General features: G+C 39.9%; 1 protein-coding gene across 1 annotated transcript in view; it reads right to left on the bottom strand.

The window, feature by feature from the left end:
• Positions 1 to 24,229, bottom strand: part of BAZ2B (bromodomain adjacent to zinc finger domain 2B) — a 3,835,724-nt gene that overhangs the window by 2,606,284 nt on the left and 1,205,211 nt on the right. Inside the window, exon 7 of the mRNA XM_044074749.1 lies at positions 15,054 to 15,209. Within this exon, the coding sequence (XP_043930684.1) occupies positions 15,054 to 15,209 (156 nt within the window). The remainder of the gene's footprint in view (positions 1 to 15,053; positions 15,210 to 24,229) is intronic.

Here is a 24,229-nt window from a genome sequence, read left to right as displayed (position 1 = left end):
GAAATAGCCTTTCCCTCTGCCCCTGCAGCAAATGCCACCAGTAATTGTTCAGATTATTTTAGAGATTTTGCCCTGTTTAAGTAGAATCTTAGTTGTCTGTGTACATCCAATGAATGCAGAATCCGCTCACCCTTGTTCTGTGGAATTGGGAAGAAAGTTGGCAGATGAATGGTCTGATTAAGGGCCACACTAGATACCACTTTAGGCATAAAGGATGGATTGGTCCTGAGAGCCACCCTGTCAGGGTAAACAATAATGAAAGGCTCCACTGCCATAAGAGCCTGTAGTTCTGAAATCCTGCTAGCCGAAGTGACTGCTAAAAGAAAAGCTGTTTTCCAAGAGAGAAATTTTAGGTCTGCAGTAGCAGCTGGCTCAAAAGGAAGTACAGTGAGTTTTTCCAAAACAAAATCGAGGTCCCATGCAGGAGTTGGTGCTCTCCTGGGAGGTCTTAAATTTTTGGCCCTTCTGAGGTACTGCTTTAGCAGAGGATGAGAAAAGAGGGGAGGCTCTGTGTGGTAATGAGCTGAAATGACAGAGGGATGGATTTTTATGGAAGAAAAAGATAGGCCCTTGTGCAGCATCTCAGTTACGTATTGCAGAATCTGAGGAATATTGGGCATTGCTGTGCTTATTCCCTGTGCTTGGTTCCAGGCACAATCTTTTCCATTTGTCAGCATAAGAAATTCTAGTACTAGGCCTTCTAGCCTCAAAAATGACATCCATCACAGGTTTGCTGATAACTGGTGAAATTAGTTGATTAGCCATGCTGCAAGATTCAAAGTTTGGAGCTGAGTGTGCAGAATTTGATAGTTCTGCTGAGACAGTAGGTGAGGTGTCTGAGGAAGGTGCGACATATTGCGCAGGAGCGGGTACCAGTGTTGGCGAGGCCAGTCTAGAGCGATCAGAATCATTTTTGGTTTTTCCTGTCTGACTTTTAGTAAGACCTTGGAGAGCAGAGGCAGAGGGGGAAAGGCATAGACTGGTAGGTTTTTCCATCTGAAGGGTAGAGCATCCACTTTCCAAGCTTTTTTGTGATGAATTCTTGTGCGGAATTTGTCCAACTGATAGTTTTGGGGTGAGGCAAAAAGATCTATGTCTGGGCTCCCCCATTTGCGTGTCAACATGCTGAAGATTTGTGGATCCAGTTTCCATTTGTGTGGGTCCATAAGATTTCTGCTTAATTCGTCTGCCAGAGTATTTTGCTTTCCTGGCAGGAATTGAGCTTGTAGATGTATATGATAAGTCAAGGCCGTGTTCCACAATGCCATGTCTAGTCTGCAAAGGGGGTAAGGAATGTGTACCCCCCTGCTTGTTTATGTACCACATGACTGTGGTGTTGTCTGCCTTTATCAGTAGTTGTCCTGGATGAAGATGGTCCTTGAAGGCTGTCAGAGCATTCTGTACAGCTAGCATCTCTTAATGATTGATATGTAGGTGGCATTTGATATGGGCTCCATTGGTCCTGAATGCAACTCCCTGCCAGATGCGCCCCCCCCCCCCCCCAGCATAGTCTGATGCGTCTGTAGTCAGGGTTTGGGCGGCAGGGGGTGGAATGAATGACAGTTCCTTGTTTTGGTGGCAGGCCTCTGCCCACCATAGGAACTCTAGTTGTAGGAAAGGAATGATAGGAATCATTGTTTCCAGGCTGTTACAATGTTAACTCCATAAGCTTTTTAGGTACCATTGAAGTTTCCTCATATGCAGTCTTGCATATGGAATTAGAAGAATGCAGGAGGCCATGAACCCAAAGGCCTGCAGAATTTGTCTTACAAATAGCTGGGTTTTTGTGGCCACCTGTCTGAAGTAAATCATCAACTGACTTTGTTTTTCTGGCGTAAGGTAAGTCATCTGGGCAGTTGTATTCAAGCTTGCACCAAGGAATGTAATTATTTGAGAGGGTACCAGTTGTGAATTCTTTTCGTTTATGGTGTACCCTAGACAAGTTAGACGCCTTTTTACAAATGCCAGATGTTTTAGAAGAGTGCCCTTGTTTTCTGCCTGAATTAGACAATCGTCCAGGTATGGATAAATCTGAATATTTCTTTGCCTGCAAAATGCAATTACTGGTGCCAGGCACTTTGTGAAGACCCTGGGCGCAGAAGATAAGCCAAAGGGCAGTGCAGAGAACTGGTAATGCAAATAGCCTGCTTTGAAGCGGAGGTATCTTCTGCAAGATTCCCTGATTGGGATATGCAGGTATGCCTCTTTTAAGTCTAGAGCTACCAACCAGGAATCCTTGCCTAGCATAGGTAGTAACTGTTGTAGAGTCAGCATTTTGAATTTTGGAATGTCCAGAAATGTACTTAGAATGGATAAGTCCAGGATTGGACGCCATGATTTGTCTTTTCTGGGTACCAGGAAAAGTCTTGAATAAAAACCTTGTCCCTTTTCCTTTTCTGGTACTGGTTGATTAGCCCCCATATTCATGAGGGACATAACTTGTTTCTGGGCCTTTGCCCTCCGATTTGGAGGCAGATCTGGCCATCCGTTTGGGATTGGCAACGTGTGGAAATTAAATCGGTATCCCTGGGATACTATATTTAAAACCCACTTGTTCTGGGTAATCAGTTGCCAGTTTCATGCATGAAGTGCTAGTTTTCCCCCCAAAGGGGCGGCCAAAAGATAAGTGCTTGGTGATTGCAGTGGAAAGTCATTGAGACTGTTTACCATAGGAAGGTGCCTTGTTACTTCCAGATTTGGAGGTGGAGGCACCCCATTGCTTTGTTCTATAAGTTCCTTGTGACTGAAACCTGGAGCCTTTGGAATGTCTGGGTTTGACCTCAGCGGCTCTGGTGGGTACTGGAAAGGACCAGTTCTTAATAGGCCAGTGCCTACTGAACCTGGGTGGCTGCACTTGTAGGAAATCTTTTGCAGTTTGCATAGATTTAGCTTTATCTTCCATCTTTTTCAAAACTTCTTCAGCCTTATTACCAAATAGACTGTCCTGTTGTAAAGGAGCATCCAACAATTTTGCTTTAACATGGTCTGGCAGACTTTGCTCCTTGAGCCAAGCATGCCTTCTCATCACAGATCCAGTTACAGCAACCCTGCAAGAGGTCTCCAAGGAACCAAAACCACACTGCAAAGTATGTTTTCCAACTTGTTCAGCTGAATGCAATAAATCCTGCAACTCTATTTTCCACACAGTCAGAAATCAACATCATCTTCTGTTTAAGTAAACCCATGACATGCTGTTGATATTTAAGCATATGAAATTGACAGTTTAAAGCCCTGATTGCCAAGGTTGCAGACGTGTGTAAACCTTCTTACCCCATCTATCCAGCGTCCTGGAATCTCTATCAAAAGGGGTAGGATTTTTAGCAGTAGAGGCCTTAACGCTCTTTGGATCCTGAGAAATGGTTTCAGGGTCAGTAGTAAGGTTTTTAAAAAGGAATTTGTGGGAGTCAGGAACCCTGTAGTATCTCTGTCTGGTTACTAGGAGCCGGAGGCAGGGAATCAGGAGTCATACTGGATTCTGAGAAAACATCATCAACAATGTCTAGAACAGGAGGTATAGCCAAAGGCCTATGCTGAGGAAGAAGAAGAAGAAAATCCCGAAGTCTCTTTTTAGATTCTGAGAAATCCTGACTCTCCCAGTGAAAGGTATGCAAAGTTTCTCCAAAAGAAAAATCCTCAGGAAGAGAAGCAGAAGGGATGGAATCTTCTGCATCAGAGTCCTCATAAGTGGGAATAGATAATTCCTGATCAGAAGAGGAATCAGAAGAAATAGAAACCTGATCTGAAGATTCATAGTCAGTGCCTTGCTTAGGCCTCTTAGCAGGAGGGGGATGGGTACCCCTGATCAAGCTACTTAAATCCTCAGCCATTTTGATCATTTGTTTTTGAGGCATTGGGGCTTGTACATGTGGCCCAAGCTTAGTTTTTTTAGACATAGAAGTAGTTTTTGGCCTTAGTTTTGAAGATGGTGTTGGTTTAATATACAAATCTTTAGGCCTGAAAACACCCTCAGAAGCCGGTGCCTGCTCAGCGGCTCCGGACCCATCTAAGGTAGAGACATCTGCGGGTTCAATCCTTAAAGTATCTCGCGGCATACCAGACTCCAAATGGGTCTCAGTAGAGGCCTGCAAATCAAAATTAGTGGGTATCAGGGGCTGCGAAAGCGCGAACCGGCGAATGGCTTAGGAGAAGCTTCGTCTGTTTTGGGCTGCAACGGTCTGTCTCTGTCTTTTTCTTTGCATTTTATAGGTATTCCGGTAGTCGGATTGCTAACTGACGACATTTCTGGATAGTTAAATCTTGAGCCAAAATATTTAGAAGCAAAAATATACCGACGTTTAATAGTACGTTGATTAAATTTAGCACAAAACTGACAGCAAAGCACGTTGTGGTCAGGGCCTAGGCAAGGAATACAGTACAAATGAAAATCCTTATGAGGTATTTGCTTCCCACAAGTAATACAATTACTAACTTTTAATGACATCTGTAAGGAGCAAGAAAAAGTTTCCCCAACGGGGTACTTAGCTTTTAGTAAAAGACTTCGGTTCTGAAACTCGAAAACAAAAATTTCAGGAGTCGGCCGACCGGCACTTGCGAACTGTTTCTGCTTTGGGCACTGCACGGCAAGAAAGACTGATGTAATGGCATCGGCTGCATATTTTATACCCCTGACGACCTGACGTCATGGAAGAAGGGACAGCAACCGACACAAGACCCAAGACTTTGTTAATCAGGCCGACTGAGGGCAACCTGCCAGCAGATTACCCAAATGTAATGACTGCAACAGTGGAACACGAAGAACATCATCCTCTTCGCTGTGCAGCAAACAAAATCCGAGATGGCTGGGAAATTGCATTATGGGTAGGGAAATACCCACAAGCTAAGCTGAGGACCTGAAGCTGATAAAATGGCCAAGATGGATCTGATGGATCGGATCCATCCCAACAGTGAGAATAAAGACAAGATTGACAACATCACACTATTAATTTAACGCGTGATAACTGCTCAAGTGGACTTTATGAGATATGGACCTTCTTCATCCACAATACATTTCAAAACAATCAGTAGGCAGTACTAAAACCCATGTAGGATAATAACTACTAAAAAAACACCCCACACAAATCATAAATAAAATTACTAAATCAGCCCTCTTATTCTTAAACATAAACTTCAAAAGCACATGTAATAAATTCCAAGACTTAAGCATGCATTACCTCCTACTCCCCTTGATATAGTCATAGTAACAGAAACCTGCTGAAGAAAGCAAGAAATAAAGGACAATTAATTAATACCCCCCTGCCTACAATATACCGAGACTAGACAGGAAAAACAAACAGGCAGGGGGGCATAGCAATTATCTTCAAAAATTCCTTTTACCTCAAGTTCTCTTCAATATCATCCAATTTAATAATCCTGAACCGTTACTATCCTCCCTTAAAACCTACAAAAGAAAAAGTGCATGTATCACAGCTGCATACATTCCACTAGGCAACACTACCACCACTACCAAAAATGTCCTACAATGGCTATCCCAACAACTCAATCAGGAAAAAAAAATCACCTTATGAGATTTTAACACAGACTGGCTACCAATAAACAAAGAAAATCCTCTAGATTCTATAAAGTTACACACCTTCACCAAATCATTACCTCCATCACTCGAACTGCCCCAAAAAATCTAACACTCAATCATTGGGTCCTTACAAATAGTCCACAAACAAATAGCATAAATCAAAAACAACAACGACCATCTTCTTACACATGCAATTAGAAACTTTCAACAAGCTCAACATCAAATTGTATACAATCGAATCAGTAACACAACTAACTTCAACAAAGATACCCTTACTGAACACACAAGCCAGTACAACTGGAACATCTTAAAAGCCTTACCCTTTACCATTAGAGAACAGCATTGCACACTATAAAATCCTTCCTAAACATGATAAAAAAACCTAGCCTCAATCTGGACAAAAGAGGTCAAATCCAATCCAGCTCCTAAATTAACCAAATGCAACAAAGTGATCCATTATCCTAAGATAGAAAGAATGGCTAAAATATAGAACTCAAAATACCCTACAAAATTATAATCAACTTAGAAACCAAACAAAATTCCACATAAAACTCAACAAAATTACTACTCAAATCTACAATATAAACACCAGAACAATCCAAAACTATTTTGGTCCACACTAAATAAATGACTCTATTGCGACAGTCGCATCATCTTCTTCTACCACCAACACAGCAGACTTTATTCTCTTCACAATTCAACTCCCTATTTTATTGAGACAGTAAAATCCCTCATGAATAATACCACTTCTTCTCTTACACTGCCACCTCACTCCCATAACCAGCTACAATCTTTTAATTTCAGCCTATCCAGAAATGATGATGATGATGATGATATTAAATAAGAACGTCTAAACAAACTTAATCCCTCATCGTTGACTGCAGATTAACTTCCTAGTCAATACCTAAAAACAGCCACCAACTCAATAACCATCCCAGTATCTGTCCTGATAACAGGTCAGCATCCGAAAAATGTGTCCTACTCATCTAGAGGAAATTTTACATTGTAACATTATATAAAGACAGCACATCAACTTACTTTCATAATTACAGACAAACTGCAATACTATCACCAGTCTAAAATTTTGGAAAAAATATATCCATACCCAACTTAAACATTACCTCAACTCAAGCGTCTGTCTAACATCAACATGGCTTTCGCCCTCACCATACTACAACAGCTCCCTTACACTTAGCAACACCATTAACTCATAGAGAAACAGTGGCAAAGTACCCTATTTCCTTGATCTGTTCAAGATATTTGATACCGTATCCTACCAAAAGCTCCTTAACAAACTTACCTCGCTTGGCTTACCTCATCACTGTCTTTCCTGGTTCCTTGGCAATTTATCTGACGAACAAACAGTCAGATGGAAAAACTCTCTCCTTCTTTCAAACTATTAAATTAGGTGTACCACAGGGGTCCATACTTGGCCTTCTTTTCAACATCTTTATAAACCCCACACTGTCACACCATGCATACATGATCCAATATGCTGATGATTCAACACCATCACTAACTAAAATACAAGATTAGTATTCAGACCTCTTTGTCTGCAGGGAATCTTGGCCAAAACAATCCAATTTACTTCTATTAAAAAAAAAACTCATGCTTCCCCTCCAACAAAAAATCTAGCACAAATAACGCCTTCAAAATAACATCCTTCAATAACACAATAATCAACACAGTAACGAATACAAAACTGTTAGGCATCATAATTGATCAAAACCTCAAGCTTGACCAAAACATCTTGCAAGCAATTAAAAAAAAAGTATATCAAAAGCTGAGCTTCCTCTAAACGGCAAAACAATAACTTACTGACTCATCTAAAAAAACTTTAGCTTCATCCTTCTTACTTCCAACCTTACTCTATGCCTCCCTTATCCTAACTAATTTAAGCACCACATACTTATTTAAACTCCTAAATTGTTACAGCAAGATAGAAAAATTTGCTACAAATCATGTCTATAGAACTCACCACTGTTACATGCTAAAACAAGTAGCATTGCTCGAGCTTCCCATCTACTACTTAGTGGACACTTAAACTACTAACCGCTTTCAACCTCATGAATACTCCAGAGAAGTGTCCATCTCTAACAGGTGCTCTGCAACTTTGTTGCCCAAATAGGAATTTCTGCTTCAGAGAACTGCTTATTCAGAACAACAGATTACACACTTATCAGGTAACTCACTTTACTCCCACTATGTCTTAATAATCTGGAACAACATTCCAAAAGACCCAAGACTAATTGATAATTGCACCACATTTAAAAAGCGCTTAAAATGTCATTTTTATCAGTCACTGATATGTGCATGTCCAACACCTGGCTAAAACCTCTATCCACTTGCCCGCACTTCTCAATCCCCTGCCTCCACCTCTCTTACTATTTTTCCAGGCTGCCTACCCTTACTCTAACTACTAACAAAATCTACTATCTACCCCTCCAAATAATCACCTTTAGTACCAACAATTATACCATTTTTGCTTCTCTTCTAACAAAATATTTCTACTGCTTATATTTACCATTTCTTTCCACGCATAAAACCTACAATTATTTCCAAGCTACCATTCTTTCTCATATCTCTACAACCACATTTATACCTGCTAAATATTCTAATACCTCTAAATGATGCAACTCCTCCTCTTTTCTTTTGAAATAACTGAAATCAAATAAAATAAGAAGTTATGTACCTACCATAACGTTCCATGTTAGTTGTCTTCTTCTCGCCTTCTTTCTTGCTGGTTAGGTTCGGAGCCGATCCTCAACTCCGACTCGGCCATCTTCAAAAGCTCGAGAGCTGCTTACTGGCTCGAGGCCCCCCCTATATCCCATGATGCCTGGCGCTAGATACCCACATCTCGTTTGGTAACCTAACTACAGACATAATAATAACAATTATAGTAATACAGTAAATTTAGCAGGATACAGGAACCTACTGGAGAGACTGACAGTCAAAAGTAATAGCCAGAGAAGACTCAGCCAGTGATCAACAAACCTAAGGAACTCTTCTCAGTGTACTAGGATAGGGGGATGGAGCGTGGGACACAAGAAAGAAGGCGAGAAGAAGACAACTAACATGGAACGTTATGGTACGTACATAACTTCTTAATGTTAAGTTGTCTATCTCGCCTTCATTCTTGCTGGTTGGGACAGCGTCCCTAGCACCTCAATCCGGGGTGGCTCATCGGAACAGACTCTTCAGAACAGTGGAACCAAAATCAGCTCTGCTTTTGGAAGCCACATCCAGCTTATAATGTGAAATGAAGGTATGTGGATTAGCCCATGTAGCTGCCGCACAAATAGTTTCCATTGGCAATCTGGCCTGAAAAGCCACAGAAGTAGCTAGAGCTCTGGTGGAGTGACCTTTGGGTTTAGCAGGAAGCTCTTTATTTCTTAACTGATATATAAAAGTAATAGTAGAAGTCAACCACCTAGATAAGGTGACTTTTGACACCGGTATGCCTTGTTTTCCCTCAGCGTAAGACAGGAACAAGTGGTCTGATTTTCTGATTTGCTTGGTTCTATGCAAGTAAAAGCGTAATTGTCTATGGACGTCCAGCTGATGTAACTTGTATTCTGCCTTGTTGGAATAATTTGGAAAGAACACAGGTAGTTCAATGGACTGATTCAAATTATAATCAGAAGTAACCTTTGGAAGAAAGGAAGGGTTAGTCCGAAGAGAAACTCTATCATTGTGAAAAACTAGGTAAGGAGGACGAACACAGAGCCTGAAGTTCAGAAACTCTTCTGGCCGACGTAACTGCGACCAGAAGAAGGGTTTTCCAAGAAAGAAACTTCAAGGAACTGGAAGATGCTGGTTCAAAGGGGGGCAGAATCAGGGAAGCTAAAATCAAATTCAGATCCCACAGAGGCGGGGGATCTCTTACTGGGGGCCTGAGTAGAGTGGTCCCTTTAAGAAAGGCTTTACAAAGCTTATGGGACATGATGCTGGAATCAGATAGGCCCGTATGAAAGTTTGAAATTGCAGCTAGCTGAACTCTAATCGTGGCAGAAGAGGATCCTGTTCGAAAAAGTTATGCTAGAAATTTTAAAATATGGTGCACAGGGGCTGAAAAGGGATCTATATTCCTGTTCTCTGCCCATAAGGAAAAACTTTTCCACTTGCTAGCATAAGTTTTCCTAGTGGTCGACTTATGCGAAGATAAGATGATTTCACGCACCGAATGGGAGATGTTGGGAAGCCTGGCTAATGTCGGAAGTGGAGAAACCAAGCAGTGAGCTGGAGAGATTGAAGAGATTGGTGCAGCCCGCCCGATTGATAGATCAGGAGTTCTGGAATTGGGTCCAGGGCTGCTCCAGAAGGTGATGATGCAGGAAAGGGAACCAAATTTGTTGAGGCCAGTAAGGGGCAATGAGGATCATCTTGCATCCCAATGTGGTAGCTTTCTGAATTAGTTTAGGTATCAGGGGAAATGGAGGGAATGCATAAAGAAGTCCCTGGGGCTAATCGTGAACTAGAGCGTCTCTGAGGAGGTGTCCGGGGAGAGGAAGGAGAGAGAAGAAATTGTCGCACTTGCTGTTGAAGGGGGTGGCAAAAAGGTCGCAGCAAGGCTGACCACATTTGCAGAAGATTTTGTCCGCCACAGTCTGACTGAGAGACCACTCGTGAGGCATGAGAATTGCTCTGCTCAGCCTGTCTGCTATAACGTTGGACTTCCCAGGGATGTGCACTGCTATCAGAAACCGTTGGGAAGAGATTGCCCACTGCCAAAGTCTGAGTGCTTCTCGACATAAGGGGTATGACTTGGTTCCACCCTGCTTGTTGATGTACCATACCACTGACATATTGTCTGTTTGAATTGCAATGGTCCCAGTGGGAAGAGAGTTCTGAAGAGCTTGCAACGCTAAAAGCACGGCTCTCATCTCCAAGACATTGATATGCAGATGGTACTCATGAGGCTGCCAGGTGCCTTGGGCTGTTCTGCCCTGAAAATGCCCCCCCCCACACCCGATCAGGGAGGCGTCCGTGGTCACCGTAGCTACTGGAGGAGGAAGAACGAATGGTCTGCCCTGGTGTAATGATGGGGAAACCATCCACCAAACAAGCTGGTTTTTGCATGGCTGTGTGATCATTATCATGTGAGACACTGGGAGTTGCTGGAAGGACCATTGTGTGAACAACATCCACTGAAGAATCCTCATGTGAAAACGTGCAAGGGGGACTAGTATTATAGCCGCTGCCATGAGACCCAATGTTTTTAGGACAAATCTGGTCTGAATCTTTTTGCAACCTAATAAGACCTGCACATGTCGTCGAATGGCTAACACACTGTCTACTGGGAGAGTCACTGACATGTCCTTTGTCTTTAAATTTGCGCCTATAACGGTGATAGATTGACAATGCGACAATGCAGACTTTTCGAAATTTATTGTGATGTCTAGAGTGGAGCATGTTTGGATGGTGTAGTCTCTGGCTAGCAGCAGGTGATGCCTGGTGGTTGCAGTAAGGAGCCAGTAGTCTAAATATGGAAACACCTGGAATCCTTGCCATCTCAAGTGAGCGGTGACTACTGCCAAACATTTGGTGAACACCCTGGGGGCTGTGATGAGACCAAAGGGCAGCGTTCTGAACTGATAATGACTGGCTCCCAGCCGGAAGTGGAGGAATCTTCTGGAGCGTCTGTGCATTTTGATATGGTAGTACGCGTCCTGAAGATCTATGGAGCACATCCAATTGTCCTGACCCAGTAAGGGTAAAATGGACTGTAGCGTGACCATCCAGAACTTCGTTCTTTGAACAGACCTGTTTAGTCTGCTGAGATCCAGAATGGGTCGCCAGTCCCGTGTCTTTTTTGGTACCAAAAAGAACCTTGAGTATGTTCCGGATCCTTGTTGGTCTGCTGGGACTGACTGGATGGCTCTTTTTCTTAGCAATTTTGAAATTTCTTGAACTGCTTGATCCCTTAGATTGGGTGGAACATCTGAAAGGGATTTGTTGGAAAAGAGTGGAGTGCGAAAGAAGGGGATTTTGTAGCCTTCGGATATGATAGAAAGTATCCATTTGTCTTGTGTTATACTTTGCCAGGCTTTTGGGTACAGCGATAATCTTCCCCCGACTGCCTCGAAGGTGGACAGTCGGGCAGCACTTCAGGGATGTTGGAAGGGCTTGTCAGAGAAGGATTCTCTTTGGCCCTGATTTTGCAGATCCCCCCTGCCCCTAGGGCGGCATCTATTGTTGTTCCCTCCTCTGCCCCTGGAGGGGAACTCTCCACGTGTGTCAGGCACGGCTCCCTGGGATTTCCGGAACCACATCTTCCCACTCTTCTGACCCTTGGGATACGCTCTTGAAGGAGTGGAAAAACGGACTCCAACAGCAGAGAGAGTCTTGCCTTCCTGCTCACACCTGGTAAGGGTATCCTTCACCTGTGATACCAACAGAACAGAACCATCAAAGGGGGTGTTGGTGAACGACGTCTTGAAGGGTTCCGCAAAGTTGCATAACCGCATCCAAGCGTGTCTCCTCAAAGCCACACCTGTGCCTGCGGCCCTACTCGCTCCATCGGCTGCATAAGAGATGAGCTGCATGGAGGAGTTTACTACAGAATTTAGAGGCGCCAGCTGGGAGGCAATCTTAGCCTGAGCCCCCGCAGCTAAGGGATCTTGAAGGCTATCTCCTAGCTCTTTAAAGAGATCCTTTTGAAGGCGGGTAAAATGGCACAAATAGTTCAGAGACCTCATGGAAAAGGTCGCTGAGGAAAACATCCGCTTCCCATATCTGTCCATTGTCCTAGATTCCTTATTAGGGGGATGGACAGACGAAGAAGTTTCATTCAACTCCTTTTTAGTGGCCGCTACTACCACCATGGCATCCACGGGAACTCCCTTGGTCAGAAATTGCTTGTCTTGAGGGGCAGTGATGAATTTTGTGGGCCTACGGGGAGTTGGTTCCATTGAGTCTGGAGCTGACCACGCCTTTCAAGCCACCACCGACATCAGTGGATCGAAAGGTGGAGACACCCAGGAGGTGGAGGGTCAGGAACCAAATGCATCCAGGCATACAGACTCATCCTCGGAGGGTTACGGGTAGTCCAGCTCCCCCTCTGCCTAAGGATTTCAAGGATGTCTGAGAAGGAGACGTCCACAGAGGGGGATCTCGGGGACCCTTCCGACTCCTCCAAGTCAGTATCTGAAGTGACAGACTCAGGGGAGTCAACATGCTTCCTCTTGCATTTCCTCTTTCGAGGGGGCTCCTCTGAATGAACGGGGGAGGCCTTGGAAGAGGAAGATACACCCAATGGGGTGCCCTGGAGCGCTTGTTCCCCACGCTTGGGGTCTGGAGGAGGGGCAGCGACAGGAGCAGGCACCATGGGGGGAGGAGCCGATGAGGCTGACCGTGAGGCTGACTCAGATGCCAGCACACTCCTCATGACCTCAAAGGCACCCCTTCCCGATACCAGAGAAGGTTCTGGCTCCGAAGAGACCAGAATCCTTCCCGGCACTGAGAGAGACTGCTCCGAAGCCGATGTAGGAGCCAAACTCACCTGCGCCAAAGCTCCAAGAGGGAAAACGGGGTTGGACAAGGGTCAGATGCCACTCGCCCCCTCGGAGCAGAGGGAGTCCTGGTGCCCAGATCCCTCCAAGGACGGCACCATGGAAGAGATCGGAGCAGACGACGGAACTGAAAGGGGAGGTATCGGCACAGACGGACCCACGGTTCCAGCCACAGCATGGTCCAGCTCCGAACTCAAGGGATGAGTCAAAGGAGGAACTATTGGAGAAACAGGAAGAGCCGAGCCCTGATGAGGGGGGCTGGATAGCATTTTTGCCAGGGTCTGCGACTTTAAAAGCCTGCTCACCACTCTCTCCAAATCATGGTCAGATAACCTAAACGACCGAGAAGAGTGGGACCGATGACTACGCTCAGATTGCAGTAAGGGTGACCCTGGATCCGAGTGTATCGACTCCAAGGATGGTGACCTGGAGCGTTTTCGACTCCCTGATGGTTCCAACGGAAGAGTCTGGGCCGACTGAGAGACAGGTACTTTGGCTCCGGTCGGAGCCAAAGTTGACGTAGAGATAGGTGCTTCGGTTCCAGCCGAAACCAAAGTTGAAGCAGAAGCCATACCCGGCGACGGCTCCGAGCCGACGACTTCAATGGCCTAGAAGGTTTCACTGACTGAGTCTTGGCCGGTGATCCTTCAGGTTTAAGCAAACCCCTAAGGATAAGCTTATTCCTACACTCCTGCAGGACTCTTGGACTAAAGGCGTGACACACCGAACAAGAGTCCTGCAGGTGTAGGGAGCCCAAGCAGTAAACACAAGAAGTGTGACCATCTGTCAGAGACATTTTCTGACAGCATGAGTCACACTTCTTGAATCCCGACACTTTTTTGTCTTTAGACATTCCTGTGAAGGAAAATCAAATACAAAGAACAAGTATAATGGAGAGTGGGTAACTGGAAAAAATATACACAAACCACACAAGCTATGACACCCTAACAGCGCACACACACTATATAATATAAGACCTACAAACTACCACAATTTCTAATGAACTTTGTCTACCTTAAAAAATAAAACAATGATAAGCCTCTAACTAAAACGGCTTACTTTGAAAAGGTAAACAGGAGTGGGGGAGGGAGAGGAAAACTCTTTAAGGAGAACATTTTTAAGGGGGGGAACACTAACCAACTACCATAGAACCTACAGCCAAGCTATGACAATAAGTGTATATTCAATAAAGTACAAAAAAGTCCTAAATATAGTGAATAAAGAGAAAAAATACGACCTGAGCCAGTAAACGCAACCTCGTAGCAGAAGCGGCAAACGAGATCTGGGTATCTAGCGCCAGGCATCATGGGATATAGGGGGGGGCCTCGAGCAAGTAAGCAGCTCTCGAGCTTTTGAAGATGGCCGAGTCGGAGCAGAGGATCGGCTCCGAACCCAACCAGCAAGAATGAAGGCGAGATAGACAACTTAACATCTAATAGTTACCTGTTATAAATGCATTGCCAATTGTATACATTAAATGTGTAATTGATGATTATGTACATTTTAAAAATAGTGAACTGGAATAGACAGATAAATAAAATAAATAAAAATAATAAGCAACAACAATGTTCTGAAGAAAACAATAACTTTTTTCTCAACATGGCATAGGAAAGTGTTGCCTATAGATACCATACTTTAAAAAGTTTTGAGCTACACTTTTAAAAGCAGGTCAGAAAGTGAAGCTCTACATTCCATGGTAAAAAAAGAGTGCCCTCCCAATACAAACAGATTTACATACATGCATCTATTCACATCCATTAGGTACAGTTTTGCATCCTATTTGGAAAAAAAACGTGCAGTTCAAATTCAAATAATAAAATGTTCATACAAACGTGCCAACAAAGCAGAGAAATAAAAAAGGCATACAACTAATATCTTTCACGGAATAATACAAATGCCTGAAGAGCTGTATGCTACAAAGGAATAGGACCTTTGACACTTTATATAGTCAAACAAAGCACACGTGGTTGACTATAAAAAAGAAAACTACTTGGAATTAAAACAATTACCTTTCTTAGTCCCACGACCATTCTTGCTTGTTCTACAATGGAATGTATTGGAATCATGACTTTGTAATGAAGAAGCAAAAAGGTGAGGAATTCCCAGGAAAGGTGAAAAATAAGCTGCCCCAGCATGTCCATGTCCATCTGCTGTACGCCACCACTCTGCATATCAAGAAGAAGAGTTCAAATGAAAATTTACTGTTTTTAAATCAGTACAAAACATGCACACAGTGGAACTGGTTGCACAAAGGGTCTCCAAGTTCATCTTCTTCACCTTTATTATTAACAGGGGTTATTAACATAGTTTAACTACATACCATAATGCTAGTCAAAGTACCACCCAGGTGGCAGCATTCAATGCCCCTCAAAATTGGTACAGCAGTTACCTGTACCACTTACTACGGTGTTCTGCTTTGTAATGTCGTTCACTGAATCACATTTGCTCTAGCCACTAGAGCTCTAGAACATTCAAACCAAATGGCTGAAAACTCATTTGATCAGAAAAACATTTCATCTAATCACAACCTGTACAATGTACACAGAGGTAAGTACCTTAAAAAAGTGTTACTGAGCAGGACAAATACCCTTTGCCCCTCATGCCCCCTACTTAATATATCAACTCCACAGTCGTACAACCACAGATAACAGACAATACACAATAAATCACAGCTGGTCCATAAACAGAAATGAATGCACCAGAAGGAACTTTCTACAGGTAATACTAGTTGCCCTCACGACAACTAGACAAATAAACAATTTTCTACATTTACAGATAAATCTACTTGAATACTACAGTGATACATCTAAGCTGCATCCTATAAACAGATCACATGAAATACGTACCTCTCAATCTTTGAGCATTAAAAATCATAGCATTAATCTTAAAAAAAAAAAAAAGTATATATATATATATATATATATATATATATATATATATATATATATATATATATATATATATATATATATAAATAGAAAGATGAACACTTTTTGTTGTATATACTAGAGCTCATATAATTAGTGCTTGTGAATGCATGCATATATTTAGCTTAGTTACGTAATAATATATGTTCCTTTAAATAGGTCTAAGTTTATGAGGAACATCAGTTAATCAAGGAAGAAAAGGCCCAAATAAGAATTCAAAAATCATAGTGCTATACATAAATCATAACAGTTGAGAGCACAACGAAATGAGTTTTCAATCAAATGCACTCTCAGCCAGGTTTTCTAATGTTTTACAAATCACTAAATGTGTTTTTTACCAAATGCACTTAATCCCCACCCATGACAATAGGATGACACTGACATGTACATACATATAAAGTCCAGTAATTGTGGTTCACACGAAACTGCAATGTCCCCCCACCCATCCTTACTCCTGTGTGCAATACACAAGCACAACACAAACTATCTCCTTCTCTAGCCTTTACTGTAACCATAGCCCAAGAACACTTGTGCATACACACTCAGCTCCAATGCCAAAGCTTGATATTACCACCCACTCTCACTTGCTACAAGTGCATGCAGATCTCCTCAGTAAAACAACATTTGGTGTTGTAATCAACTTGACAGAGTCCATTCATCAACTTCTGAGAGCAGACATTTCTGTCAACTTGTGCATTCGAGAGAATATACAGTAACTGTACCCCCATATGTTGGCTCATGCAGGTGAGGTTCCATGGAGGAAAGATTAATTCAGGTAGGACTCCTTTGAGGAACTGCTTTACTGATCATGTCCAAAAGGCTCAACTGAACTTCTTGAAAGGCCACAGCTACATTTTTGAAGGGTGAAGAGGGAGAGTACCATGCTTTCAAACAAGGCAGGGTGAACCATGGGGCTTGTGTTTTCAGCTTAAATGAGACACTCAAAGTAAATGCAAATGTGAGGATTTCAAAGAGGACTGCACACTGATTGGGAGCTCCCTTTGTGAAAATAGAAACTGCAGGGGAAAAGCCAGTAAAAGCAATCCTCAATTTACACAAAAATCAGGTACTCGCTAGTAATAATACTCCCTGAATAACAAAAAAAGAAGAAAGTTGGAGAAAGTAAAAAGTAAAAGAAGAAAAAACTCTGGCTAAGAAGAAGAATCTTGTGGGTGTTCACCAAAAAGAAGTTCAAGTTTTTGCTTTGGTGCAGGAAATTCCTTCGGTAATTTACACGAAAAATAAAATATAAAGTCACCAACCAAGCCGTCATTAAATCACAACCAAAACTTTTTATTGTTATAAAACTCCTTTTAAAACAAATTCAGCGCTTGCATCCACAGTCATATGAGGACTTTCTTAGACAGTGTTTCAGAATTTTCTGCCCATTCTTAACAACTCAACTGTGTCCACATCACTTTCTGAAAACAGTACCAAAAAAAACCACTGGTTCTCCTGGCTGTAAATAACCAATTGAAAACCCTCAAATTACTCATTCATATTAAATTTACAGAGTACTGCCTGCATTTGTTCCTGCTGTCCAATTGGTTAACTATAATAGCTAATGTCCAATAAGCTTCCAGGGCTTCACTGCCTGTTCCTGCCGACAATAACAAAACCTTACTGGTGATCCTTCATGTGGCTACCCAATAGGGAGTCTTCAAAACTGACATATGGATTGGTCATACCAATTATTCTATGTGCAATCCTGCAATCCTACGGACTCTCAATATTCTGAATGTCCAATAAACATCCAAGACTTTGTAACCATCCAATGGCAATTCTCCAAAACTAGCCATAGTGCTTAGAACTCTCACTATTTCTGAATGTCCAATAAATATCCGGGGCTTCATAGCCATTGAGTAGCTAATTCTCTTCAACTAACCACAGTGCTTAGCATCCAATTAGTTTGCACTGGATCACCCATGCTGTATAAATTATTTCAGCTCCATAGCTCTTTATGTCAAAATACTGATTACTGAGATGTTTCCGTTCAGCCCCGGTGGATCCTGTGCATTCAGGCAGAGCTGCCAGTTTAATTTAAGAAACACAAATTCACCAGCACATCACCAGCACTTCTTCTTTATTTCAAAACAGCACTCTGGTACCTCGGCAATTCGCCTTCATGGATCACAATGCATTCACATTTCTAGCAGATATATGTACTCTCCAAATCATCACATACAGCTGTCATTAATTAGCTAATTATGCATTAAACATTAAAGTAACAAGGCAACATTTTTGGTAAAAAATATCAGTATTAAATATAGTAAATAAATACACTAGTTAACACTGTAATCAATCTTAGAGTACAAAATTACAGAAATACTAGCATAAATATGGAATGTCGAATAATAAAGTATTATTTAAATACCCAATTCTTGATTCAAACCAAAGGGCTTTAAAGTCTTAAACTTTAGGATCATTCTAGTTTCTAACTCAAGCAGTTTGCTCACATAATCCCCCCCCCTCTAGATAAAAAGGGCTTACCAAGCACATAGCATTTTAAACTGCTAGGGGAATCTCCATGTTTATCATGGAAATGTTGGGCAACAGGACTGACTTCACTATGGTCCCTAATATCTTGTAAATGCTCTAGAACCCGAGAATAATAAATATGAGGGTAGAATGCATGACATAAAGGACATTGATGATGATAAAAAGCTCTTTTATGCCACAAGATTTTCTCCGTTTTCTAGTGAGTTAATTGGGATAGTAAGAAAATATTGGCATATTGTTAGTGAGAATGAAACCATAGGTCATTTGTTTCCTGAACATATTATCTTTTCTTTTAAGAGGGAGAAGAATTTAAAAGAATAATTAAATCATAATTTTGTTAAAGGGAACAATAATTTTTTTGCCTTTTGGCACTTTTTCATGTGATCATTGTAGTTATTTGTAACAGGGTTATGAATTTAAATCTTATTAATGGAAAAATATTTTGTTCCTAGATTTCATTTTAACTGCAGATCGACAGGGGTGGTATATATTCTGGGCTGTTCTTGCACTGATGTTTGGTATATAGGACAAATCAAGCGTATGGTTAGGACTCGGGTTCTAGAGCATTTAAAAGATATTGGGAACCATAGTGAAGTCAGTCCTGTTGCCCAACATTTCCATGATAAACATGGAGATTCCCCTAGCAGTTTAAAATTCTGTGTGCTTGGTAAGCCCTTTTCATCTAGGGGGGGTTATGTGAGCAAACTGCTTGAGTTAGAAACTAGAATGATCCTAAAGTTTAAGACTTTAAAGCCCTTTGGTTTGAATCAAGTATTGGGTATTTAAAAATAATTGTAACAACAATCACTACTGCTCCAAAAACACACAGTCTGAATAATCCAACGAAATTGTCAATAAAAAAGAGTTGACTAGTGTGTTGGCAGCTATTATATTAGATACGAGCAGTAACTTGCTCCTAGGATAGGCGTAATACTTTATATACAACTGTCCCTTCGGAAGTAATAAGAACGTATAACAAATTGGTCCGATGTTCGGCAATGATATATAATAATGCTATATAGTCAGTGGTGCTTAATTTCAAAGAATGTACATTCACGGTTATAATCAACAGTACCTTATTTCAGGAGCATTCATTTATCGACATTCTCATAACACCATTGGGATATATAAACAAATGAATAGGTAGCTGGTCCGCTTAGTCGGTATTCACTTCCCCAAGCGTTATACGAACAAACCTCTTCAGGTAATTCGAACAGCAAACAATCAAACTTAACAGTGCACAACCAGTGTTTTCAAAGCAAATAATCCACAGTGTCGCTCGCAGTATAATCCAAATAATATGGACCCACAATTTCTATTCCTTTAACATGCGTTTAACGAATGCACAAAGCATATATCTTAAAAGTAAAGACTTTTTATTGTATCAAATGTTCAGCAAACAAACAATTCGGCAAGCACTTTCACCTACTGGCTTCCTCAGGCCGTTAGATTAAGAATGTTAAGTTGGGAAATATATAACTTCAGGATTTGAAACCATGATGTCATTTCCTGTCCCAGTTTAAAATACTTTGTGACTATTCTGTATAATAATGTTACAAATTATCACATTTCGGAATAGCTTTAAAACAATCTTCGTTTCTACTTATATAAATCACGAATATATAGCTAACACTGTGACAGTACATTAAAAGCATCATTTAAAATGCATAAACAACAAATATCTGAATAATACTAATTAATGTTATATCCCGTTATTGTTGCCATAATGCTTATATAAGCTATTAAATCAAAAATCATTTCATGAAATACGATAACATCCAAATGTGATTATTAGCTCCAGTCTATCAAAAATACATAAAAAATGCATGTTTTAAAATAAAAATAAAAATAAAAATAATAATATTAAACAAAAATTGTTATTTAAAATATGTTTATGGTGTACTATTCCTAATATGAGTACACACTCTGTCTTAAAATCTTTTTATATATAGCACTCATAATAAAATATGTGCAGTAAAAAATTTGTTATTTCCGTGGTATAACACTACTTATATTCAATAAATGATAGAATTCCAACAAAGTAAAATAAATACATGTTCGGATGTATTAATTAAATTCATGTATCACTTAACATAAGATATATAATATAATACATGAATCTAACAATGCCAAAACAAATATATATTATTGATTAAACAAGTCAATAGATAGTTTATTAACAATAGTCTAAATATATAATACTGTTCAAGTCATAAATTATTATATAAAAATATGTCATATTCAATTAAATTAATTATATATATATTTATTTTCCTTTGTTGGAATTCTATCATTTATTGAATATAAGTAGTGTTATACCACTCTTTAGTACAATAGAATAATCTGATAACGAATAATTTAATAACGAATAATATACAATGGGATGTCTTATTAATACTTATATATTGTCATACCCACATATTTTATATCTAATATTTTATACTAATAACCCTGTGTTCATTATTTTATATCACGTCCCACTATATTCCATCACTACCTCCCAAATAACATGCGATCGTTCAGATAGATTTTGTTTCCATCCTATAAATACGGACTACCGAGTAATTTTATCGGTAATTAAAGGTGGAAATATATATAATCTTATTATGCATATATATGACAGTCTGAGAGATCAGCCTACAAACATGAAGAAGCAGAAGAAACATTTTAAACTTCAGATGTATATTATTAAATAACCGTAAATCATAAATATTGTTTACGGAAATAAAAAATTTTTTACTGCACATATTTTATTATGAGTGCTATATATAAAAAGATTTTAAGACAGAGTGTGTACTCATATTAGGAATAGTACACCATAAACATATTTTAAATAACAATTTTTGTTTAATATTATTATTTTTATTTTTATTTTAAAACATGCATTTTTTATGTATTTTTGATAGACTGGAGCTAATAATCACATTTGGATGTTATCGTATTTCATGAAATGATTTTTGATTTAATAGCTTATATAAGCATTATGGCAACAATAACGGGATATAACATTAATTAGTATTATTCAGATATTTGTTGTTTATGCATTTTAAATGATGCTTTTAATGTACTGTCACAGTGTTAGCTATATATTCGTGATTTATATAAGTAGAAACGAAGATTGTTTTAAAGCTATTCCGAAATGTGATAATTTGTAACACTATTATACAGAATAGTTACAAAGTATTTTAAACTGGGACAGGAAATGACATCATGGTTTTCAAATCCTGAAGTTATATATATCCCAACTCAACATTTTTAATCTAACGGCCTGAGGAAGCCAGTAGGTGAAAGCGCTTGCCGAATTGTTTGTTTGCTGAACACTTGATACAATAAAAAGTCTTTACTTTTAAGATATATGCGTGGTGCATTCGTTAAACGCATGGTAAAGGAATAGAAATTGTGGGTCCATATTATTTGGATTATACTGCGAGCGACACTGTGGATTATTTGCCTTGAAAATACTCGTTGTGCATTGTTAAGTTTGATTGTTTGCTGTTCGAATCACCTGAAGAGGTTTGTTCGTATAACGCTTGGGGAAGTGAATACCGACTGAGCGGATCAGCTACTTATTCATATATTTATATATCCCAATGGTGTTATGAGAATGTCGATAAATGAATGCTCCTGAAATAAGGTACTGTTGATTATAACTGTGAATGTACACTCTCTGAAATTAAGCACCACTGGCTATATAGCATCATTATATATCATTGCAGAATATCGGACCGATTTGTTATACGTTCTTATTACTTCAGAAGGGACAGTCGTATATAAAGTACTACGCTTATCCTAGGAGCAGGTTACTGCTCATATCTAATATAATAGCTGCCAACACACTAGTCAACTCTTTTTTATTGACTATTTAAAAATAATACTTTATTATTCAACATTCCATATTTATGCTAGTATTTCTGTAATTTTGTACTCTAAGATTGATTACATTGTTAACTAGTGTATTTATTTACTATATTTAATACTGATATTTTTTACCAAAAATGTTGCCTTGTTACTTTAATGTTTAATGCATAATTAGCTAATTAATGACAGCTGTATGTGATGATTTGGAGAGTATATATATCTGCTAAAATGTGAATGCATTGTGATCCATGAAGGCAAATCGCCGAGGTACCAGATCGCTGTTTTGAAATAAAGAAGAAGTGCTGGTGAATTTGTGTTTCTTATATTATTTTGGTTGCTGGTGTTTTACTATCACTAATACCAGCACTAATATGTCACAGACAGCTCGAACGCCTGAGCAGCTTGATTTGCTGGGAGGTATTCTTTTTCCTGATATTGTGAGTGAACGAGAGAGAAAGTTCACTATGTTGGATCCCTGGAATGTTGGTGGAAATCGTGATTCTGATGGGCGTTTTCAGCAGTTGGAGAGATTGATGGCCAAAGAAGAAGTTGCCCTTTTTTTGGATACTCTACTTCTGGAAAAAAATATAAGCTTGAATCTGACTCCAAGGGGGCTACGTATTGATAGACTCCCTGCTACTCAATTTTTAGAAGAGGAGAATGACCTCTTTGAAGAATGGAAGCAAGCCTCTTTAGATTGTACCTTGAACTGGCTTCGCATTTTGATTAAGCGGAACATGAGAGCACATGAAAAATTGAAAGCTGAAATCTTGCACCTACAGGACGAGGTGCTGGAGGAGTCCTGTTATAGGGTGCAGATTTCTAAGATAAATGAAAAAATCTCTAAGTCAGAGAGTGAAATTATTCAGCGCAAAAGAAATAAACTGGTACGGGGTTTGAAAGACTATGAGACTGGGATTCTTTTCTCATGGCAGCGTGAGCCGATACAAAGTAGGTCAAAGGTCAAAAGCGGCTACCAGAAGCGGCGAAGTATGTCAGCGTCTTCAGCTGAACAAAATGTTTCTAAAAATGTAACATTTGCTGATTCTTCAGCTTCTTCAACTTTGGAGACTGAGGGTGGTAATGGTACTTCAGTCTCTGCTGTAACAGATCATTCCTTTCAGGCTAATAAATCTAGCTGGGGGAGAAATGGCAGAAAGGGAAGAAATCGTTTTAAATAATGAACAGATAAGTGAGTACAATGTACGGACTTTATATCTTGTGAATTTATCTGATTTGAATCTTACTAATGATATGAAAGCTGTGCTGCTAAAGGGCAGCAAATTTGTACCCACGTATTTCCCTTCTTTTTTTGATTTATATTTAGAGTTAAAGGCATTTAGTAGAAAATTGTATTTGAAAGTTTACTTTCATAAAAATGCCGCTAATTCTTCTGAGAATGTTCATTTAAATAATTCTAATTTAAATAATGATCTTGATGAGGATTTATTAAATATGTCAGTATATGATTATGATGATGTTGAATTTTCTTGTTTGGATGAGATAATGGATAATTCTAGTTGCTATCATACTGGATATGGGAAGCTAACATTACCCCATCTGGCAACTGATAAAAAAATTGTACCTAATATTAATGTGCCTGCCATCTCTTTATTTTTAAAGATTTTGTGTAAAGAAATTTCTATGACACTTGCTGAATTTCTTAAGAAAAGGAAGTGTTATAATCTTGAGTAAGAATGAGTGGCTTGCTTTGAAGAGCCTTGAAAAACAGAAGACTGAGTTCATATTTAAATGTGCTGATAAAGGTGGCAATTGGGTCATACTAAATAAACAAAACTATTGTGAAATGGTAGTTGATCTGCTGAATAACGCAGATGAGTATAAAAGTTTAGCAGGGGACCCAGTAGTGGAATATAATGATGAACTCTTGGCTTTATTAG

Source organism: Protopterus annectens, chromosome 6.part0 (assembly GCF_019279795.1).
Source record: "Protopterus annectens isolate FY-2018-M chromosome 6.part0, PAN1.0, whole genome shotgun sequence".
Classification (NCBI taxonomy): domain Eukaryota; kingdom Metazoa; phylum Chordata; order Ceratodontiformes; family Protopteridae; genus Protopterus; species Protopterus annectens.
The sequence above is the reverse complement of the archived record's forward strand: the minus strand, read 5'-3'. Positions and strand labels throughout refer to the sequence as shown.